The sequence below is a fragment of the Dendrobium catenatum genome, unplaced genomic scaffold (genome assembly GCF_001605985.2).
Source record: "Dendrobium catenatum unplaced genomic scaffold, ASM160598v2 fragScaff_scaffold_621, whole genome shotgun sequence".
Taxonomy (NCBI): Eukaryota; Viridiplantae; Streptophyta; class Magnoliopsida; order Asparagales; family Orchidaceae; genus Dendrobium; species Dendrobium catenatum.
In genome coordinates, this window is record NW_021319083.1 from 1,550,999 (window position 1) to 1,559,627 (window position 8,629).

Sequence of the window (8,629 nt, forward strand, 5' to 3'; positions counted from 1 at the left end):
TTTATATTGACCTTTATTTGGGTTTACTTTGTGTTGGAATAGAATTTGTTCGATGTAATATCATTCGTCACTTTAGGTGTTCTTCACTTGTAGTGTGATAATGGAGGACGATGAAGTCGGTAGGCATCACCATTGGTGTTGATGATGTATACTAACTGTATAAGTGGTGTACATCAACTTTGTTAGTGATAACTAGCGATTAAGTTTGTGGACGCATGCGTTTGTACAAACAACATGCTTTGATTTTACAGGCAATGACATGAATGTATGTTATTGGCAAGAATGACCGACAAAATAGGTGGGAGTTGGTGTTAACGACATTAATTGATCTTATAGGCAATGATGTTTGTTGGTGTTAATTTTAATGGTTGGTGTATGGGTGACAAAGTTGGCAGACATCGGCAATCAATCAGTGGTGGTCGCGAGATCATAATTGAGTGATAATGGACAAGAAATTTGAGAATATTTAATGACTTATAGTAATCACAAGCACTGTATTCAAAAATTAAAAAGCATAAAGCATAATACACATAACAAGAGAAAGAAAACTAAAGCTTTAATCGGTCTCAAACATTTCTTAATAACTTTCCTCACACAATGTTGTAGCAAATTATAGTATATATATCATAATAAAGTTGTATTTCAATTATATTGTAGTAGCGACATTTGGTATCAAGGTTCTATGGAGATTGTCTAGTATAAAATGTAGTGGACATCAATAGCTTTTGGAATATCTTGATGAATGCTGAAAGTATTATTAATAAGATTGTAGTCAAATTACAATGATTGGATGATGGTAATCAGCTGATGAAAGTCATGCAATGATAATTAAGAGATGTGGATCTATCGACAAAAGTTGAGGGATGTTAGTAAGTTAGCAAAAGATGGATAATGGTTGTCTAACACCAGCAACGATAATGATCATTGGCGTCGAACATCAAATGAAACTCTGCAGAACTTCTCTCTCTCTCTCTCTCTCTCTAATTTTAAGTTAAGATCTAAAATCTTTCTTATATGGAGAATATAAGCCTATTTATTATTTTCTTGAGTAATAAAAAATGTCATTTTTTATATTTTATAATCTTATCATTTTAGTTTTTAACGATATATTTACCTTTCATAACATAGGTCATATCTAACGCATTTATTTTTCTAACTTGATCATGAGAACTCAGAAGGCTGATATTTTCTATGACCAAACTGTCTAAGACAATTTTCTCAAATCCTATTTGCGATTGCAACTACTCCGACTCGATAAATATGATAATATTATAATTAATGGATAAATTATCTACAAATATTCCTCATACGATATATTCTCTAATGAAAAGTGTGCACACCATGCGAACCTAATGATGATTTGTGCTTCATTAAGTGAGCATAAATGATCATTAATGGCATTTTTTTCATTAATGGCATTTATTTTCGTGCAAATTCTAAAATAGCATTCACCCATTTTTTAAACAAAAGAATTCTATTTTCTTTTTTTCCATAAACTTTGTCAAGATTTGATGGCATAATTTATGGTATGCACTTTTCAAATGTGTTTCGGGTTTTCGATTTGGATTCATTTGGGTTCGGATTTAGTTGAATTTGGTGTCGTTGGATTCGTATTTTTGATATGTTTAGTTCGACTATAAGTTTCCTGAAATCATAGTTCGAATGGTCCCAAATTTAATTTTAAAAATTTCTAACTTGATTTTGCCTTGAGATTCGTGACTAGTTAAGCTAAATTTTTTATAATATCTCAATAATGATTTGCAAAGAAATAAAATTACAATTTATATATTTTTAAAGAAACACATATTTCAATTCATACTTCATGATACATCATCAAAAAATTACCTTGATCGGGCACGTATCTCGAGGCAAAATCAAGTTGAAAACTTTTGAAATAACATTTGGGATCATCCGAACTCTAATTTCAACAAATTTTTAGCTGAACTGAGTGTCTCAAAAATACGAACACAACGACACCAAATTCGACTCAATCCGAGCTTAAATTTGTCCAAATCAATGACCCGAAGCAATATTGGAAGGTTCAAAGAGCAATTTGGATTACCAAACAGTTTTCAAACACGACATGTTTATAATCGAATCGAGCGGATCGACAAGTCGAATTCAAAGAGCCCAACATCATTGAATTGCGATATTGCTAAGATCTTCAAATGTACAACGAACGATCGGTAATCAAGGGGTTCAACATCGGTCGTCCATCCAAACCACTTTCTATTTACCCTTGATCTTACTCCTATTTACGGGTCATGCCACTCTATGAAATCTATAAATAGACTCATCTTTTCTCTTTAAAGAAGGGGGAAAAGAATAGAGCAATAGAGAGATCGAATATCGCTCTTGCCACATAGTTCCTCCTCAACCATCAGTCGGACTTATGGCGGATTGCCACATGATGCCCAGACTTTTGCTAGACCACCACATGATGCCCGGACTTTTGCCAGACCACCTTATGACACCTGGACTTCTGCCATATCACCTTATGACTCCCCAGACTTTTGCGGGACCACCACCGGATGTCCGGACTTCTGTCAGACCACCACGAAATGCCAAGACTTATGCCGGACCATCACTTGACGCTTGGACTTCTACCAGACCACCACCTGATGCCCAGACTTCTGTCGGACCACCACCTAACACTCGAACTTCTGCCAGGTCGCCACGTGACGTTGGACTTCTGCCGGGCCGCCACCTGAAGCCCGAACTTCTGCCGGGCTGCCACCTGACGCCCGAACTTCTATCAGACCTCCACCTGACGCCTGGACTTCTGCTGGATTGTCACATGACGCCCGAACTTCTGTCAGGCCATCACCTGAAGAGTTAGGTTTCGTTTGGGACGACTTTCTTACTACTTCTTAAAACAGTTTTCTAGTATAAAAATTTTAATTTTAAAACTAGAAAGTTATTTTGAGAAGCAATAAAAAAGTCGTCATAAACAAAACCTTAATTGATCACATACAAAATTGCTCAACAACATAAGATTTTGGATAGTCGTCGAAAGTCATTTTTAGCTAAGGACGTTGGTTGCAGCTAGACCTGTCAATATTTGACCCGATCCGAAAAACTGACCCGAAAATTTCGGGTTCAGGTCAACCCGAACCCGAACCTGGTCCGGGTTAGGGATTTCAATCCGTTTGTAAAACCGGGTTGGGTTCGGGTTGACCCGAAAACCCGAAATCAACCCGATTTTACCCATTTTTAATTAATTTAGGAGGGTTTTAATGGATTTTTATAAAATAAATAAATGATGTTTCAAAAAATTATAAACATTATTGCCTAAATTAAATTAATCTTGATTTATTTTAAATTAATTGAAGTAAATCTTACCTTAATTTGATTTAGATTTAAATAAATTGAATTAAATTAAAAATTTAAATAAAATATACCCAAATCGGGTCGGGTTCGGGTTGACCCGGACCCGAAGCGGGTCGGATTCAGGCCGGGTTGAACAATGTCGGGTCAATTTCGGGTTGGACCCAAACTCGACCCGTGACCTAGTTTTGACAGCCCTATCATAAGGGAGCGGGGTCAGCACTAGGGTTAGGGATTTGACGAAATGAAAATGAGAAGAAGAAGAAACCGATTTGATTTATCCTGAACAATTTGCAATTAATCAGAAAAGTTCATCGCACGGTTCATTTATATAAGAGCTCTACAACAATAATATTATAGTGAGGCACTATCAAAACATAACCAATAATAAACATAAAATAATAATAATAATAATAATAATAATAATTTACAATAAGACCTTCAGCGCACCCCGCTTAGTTAACCGGCAAGAAGGGCATTCTGTAACGAGCTCCTCACAGTCTCCACAGACACAAAGATGATTACAAGGAATCAACAAGATCGAAACTTCTCTCTCCCCACAAACCCTACACTTAAATCTAGAAACTTCCATTTCCTCTTTTCCTTCACAACAAGACTCTTCTTCTCCGACCTCTCCACTATCTCCAAACCCTTCTCTCTCCCTCGCCGCCGCCTCGTTCTGTATTATAACATTCTGAAGACTAACCCTGAGCGCAGAAGCCGCCGCCTCGCTCCGGCGAGCCATGGAACATAATTGCTGGTTCTGAAGAATAACGGAACGGAGCTTCTGCTGCAAAGCTAGGTTTTGAAGCTGGAGCTGCTTCGATTTGGCTTCTTTTTGGCGGAGAAGGTCGTCGGCTGTCAGAAGTAAGGTTTGGTAATGGCGAAGGTTGATTTGAAATAGATTGGTATTGAAATTTTGGATGTGTTGATGGAGGAGGAGGAGATAATCTGTTTGGGAGTATTGATCTGTTGGCATGAGGAAGGGGCTGTGGATGGAGAAGGAGGAAGAGGACGGAGGGATCGGTGAGAAGTTGGTTTTTTGTTCTATTTGAAGGATAGGAAGGCCATTGGGGGGTTTAGCTAATCAACTTTTAAGCTTTCTTCGTGTTCAAATACAGGACGTGTGAGAGAGGAAAAAAATGAATAACTGTGGAAAAGTCTTTGTCCCTTCTCGATTGAACAAAAAAATAAAATAATATATTTTATAATAAATATTCTAAATTAATTTAATTAATTTACATTCTCTCATTAAAAGAAAAGAGAAAAATAATTTAAATTATTTATGATTCCTGACTAATTATGGAAAATTAAAGTATTAAATATTGAGGACATAAAAATTCATAAACTCAGAGTATGATATTAACTGCTAAATAAAAAAATATAAAATAATTTTGGATATATTAAAATAAAACGTTTCGGAATTTAATGATAACATAAAAGTTCTAAAAATGATTATTTTTCTGATAGGAACGTGTTAGGACATCCGACTTATTATTATTATTTTTTTGGTGGCTAATAGGGCATTGTTTTTTCTAGTCTTGTGCGCGGATCTTGCATGTCTAAAATTAATTTCAAATTTAGCTTTTTATTGATTTTATTTTAATTTAATTAATAGAGTTTGGATGGTGGAGTTAATTATTGATGGGAGACCGGATTTAGTGGATGCACAAGGCATGGAGAGATTATTCTGTGGTCATCAAATCGATCAGAGATGAATCAAGATGTGTCATGTCACCTGATACACAGTAGTACACGACAATGACGCACACCAAAAAAGTGACATTGTGCATCCTAATTCTCCTCGGATGGCGTCCACTGACTGCACAAAATAATTTCACCACATCCTATATATATTATTATTATTAATTATTATTATTATTACTATAGAAGTTTTAGTTAATTGTGATTAGTGTTTTAATTAAGAATTAAAGAAGGTTGGATTAGATGTAACCACCAATGAAATGAGGAAGGATTAGGGAGGGGACGTGGTTGGTTTTGGATGAGGAATGGGTTTGTTAATGGTTGGTGGTTGCATGGGATTTACGTGACCTCGTTTTTGTTTGGTTTTAGTTTCCATTTTAACCGGTTTTTATTTATTTTATTTTATTATTTGCATAAATTTTCATATGATTAAAATATATATCAGAAATATGTAATATAAATTATATTAGGCTGTTCTTAAAAATTTAAATTTATTTTAAATTGTTTAATACAGATTTTATAATGTATACCAATTTCAAAAAATTTATTTATATGACATATAATTTTTTAGATATAATGTAAAGCAATATAAAGATTATAATAATAGTAATTATTTATTTTAAGATATACAATTTACTTTTACAAATATATACATAAATAAAAAAACTTATAGCCCAAGTAAAATATCTTCAATAATTAAAATTTAATAATTTAAGTAATTATTTAAAAATCTCTATTAAATTAAAGTGAAAAAAAATCTTAAATTTTTTAAGAGTTGCATATGAAAGATTGAAAAGAATATTTGAATATTCTAATGTTAAATTTTTATAATATAGAGAAGAAGAATAATGGATTCTCCTTCAAATAAAAAATAATAAAATCCATCAAATATCTAAATATAATTGCATCTCTTAGATATTGTAAATATCCATTCAAACCCTAAAATAAGCATTAAAAATTTTTGACTTAAAATATGTGACGTGACGTGTCACTCAAATTATCTTCTATTCAATAGTAATTTCTTAAGCAAAAAAATTAAATAAAAAAAATATTATCGAATAAAAAATCGTATATTATTTGGGGTGGGAAAATATATTAAAAACCAACTTACGTGCTTTTGCGGGCGGTTAGACGTGTATTTTGACCCACCGTAATCCAAATTATTTAGAGTTGAAACCGGTCCACGTATCCTGCATGTTATTTTATAAATTTTACCTTAGATCCATTGTTTAATATCCCATTGAATTAATCAATATTAATTTTTAACTTTGTTTTTAATAGTATAAGATATTATCATAAATGATAAATGGCATCTCATTTGATGATAGACTTGCTATTCTTGGCATTACTCCAATAATAAGCTCTATTATAGTCCATAGTTGCCTTACTAAAGATATTTCGTATTAGAGGATGACACCTCATATTTAATTTTCGTAATTTTTTTGTTGGTTAAAGCATCATAATTTAATCTCTTCATCATAAAATGTAGAGAAAATTTAAAAAATAAAAATATTCTCATATTAGAGGAGATCTCTTTTTTCACATAAAATTTGTATCTAATGAAGAGAACTAAATTTGAAAATTGGGATAACTTAATAATTTAATAATAATTATTATTATTATTATTTTGTTTAAATTGGTGAATGATCAATAAAAAAAATGTGATTGAAATTAAATATGATGGAATAATTTTCTTCAATCTCTAAGGTCTGTAGAAATACGCCAAAAAGTTCAACACATGCAAAAGAAAATCAAATGAGATTTGAAATATTCATGTGAAAAATCAAATAATACGAAAAATCATAGTAACAGACTCAGTTGTAATAATAAATACTATATTGAAAGATACAAGAATATTCTATTACTCATAATAGATATACATTCATTAAAATTAAAATAAAATGGTGTTGAATTTAATTTTGAAAGTTTTTTATTTAAATATTATTTCAAAATCTATATGGATCAATTATAATATATTTTTATTCGTGCATGGCATGATGAGCTTTCTAAGAACCAAATCAGGTATTAAATTATTATAAAAGTTTGTGAAATATTTAACCATATACGGCGATAATGACGAGCTATCAAACCTAGATGGCCTACAGCTAAGGAAAATGCTACGGTGATAGAAAACTTTACGGCGTATTTCTACGGAAAGTTCTGGAATGTGCATTTGGTTAATTTAAATGTTGAGGGCTCATTTTTTAGCCTTATCGCATTGCGTGACTTTGATTTATTATTTTCTTGACGTCGGGTTTTGCACGTGGGAATGTTTGACTATATATGCCAACATGTTTGATGATTATGTAAGTTGTGTAAAACTATGTATAAAAAAAGGGATATTTAGGTCGATTAGTATATATTTAAAATTCAAATCAAGACATCTTAATTGATTGCCACAGCGTAGAAGCAAAGTCCATAAGGGGCTGTGTAACCAATAAATCTTTAGTGAGGGGTATTTCAAATGCGAGGTTATAAATTTGAGATTTTTATTGGAAGTAAAATAAATTTTAATTATTTTTTTAAAAATGAAGATTTCTATTCATTTTATAATGTATTTAGAATTTGTTTGAGAGCGAATCAATATGGGTGGATTTTAAATTCTTTAGCTCTTGACTTCAATGCATTAATGGATCACTGCCACCATACTGATGTAGAGATACATCAGGTACCCAATAAAAAAATGCCACATGCACTTACTTTTTGTTGGGTACCTGATGTATCTCTACATCAGGTTACCTGACCCAATAAAAATTCCACGTGAACATCTTAATCATTTTGCTTCATTTGGGATAATTTTTTTATTACTTCTTAAAATAAATTTTTCATTTTTAAGTTTTAAAATTATAATTTTTATATTAAAAAATATTTAATTTCACAGAAAAAAAAAATTAAAATTTTGAGAAGATACCTAAGAAGGAAGTTACTTCCATCCACAATGTGATTGTTTTATCGAGGTGGTCAAATTGATTCACCAGCCTTATTATAAAAACGAATGCCATTTTATATCTGATCTCTTCTTGCAAAGTATCTCCATTCCAAATGTTTTTTAATTTCATGAATTTTTTTTTTTCACTAGGCAGCTATTAGATGGAACAATTTAACACATTAAATAAAATTATAAAATAACTAAAATATATGAAATTTAAATTTCAAAAAACCATTTGACTAATTGCAAATTAAATGTATTAATTTTTAATTTATTAACATTGAAAATACATCATATATGATCTTTTTTTTATATAAAATTTTCTTCTGATGCATGAGCGCCAAGCAGAAAGGATGAAGAGGTGAAGTGACACCATGAATCCAAAAAATAATACGAAACATCATAGTATGATATTTTATCACAGCAGCCCCTCAATTTTTTTGCCTTCAGGCTTCAACCCTCTTTATTTTATAAACCAAGAGAAAAATTAGCCAAAATTACATTTTTTCGGATTTTCCTAATTTTATAAATATTAAAAAAATAAATTTACATACATTAAACCATCACAATTTGATTTATATTTAAGGGAGACGCCATTTTGAGAGAAAAAAGATAAACAAAATTCTCTAGCACTTACTTTTACTTACTTTTGTAGGGTTAGGTCAAATA

At 31.6% G+C, this 8,629-nt stretch overlaps 1 protein-coding gene across 1 annotated transcript; it reads right to left on the reverse strand.

Annotated features, from left to right (window-relative positions):
• Window positions 1-3,743: 3,743 nt before the first annotated feature.
• LOC110111851 (probable BOI-related E3 ubiquitin-protein ligase 2) lies at window positions 3,744-4,331 on the reverse strand. Its single transcript, XM_020843887.2, has one exon. The coding sequence runs from the start codon at window positions 4,304-4,306 to the stop codon at window positions 3,755-3,757; it is 552 nt and encodes a 183-aa protein (XP_020699546.1). The 5' UTR covers window positions 4,307-4,331; the 3' UTR covers window positions 3,744-3,754.
• Between the last annotated feature and the right edge of the window lie 4,298 nt (window positions 4,332-8,629).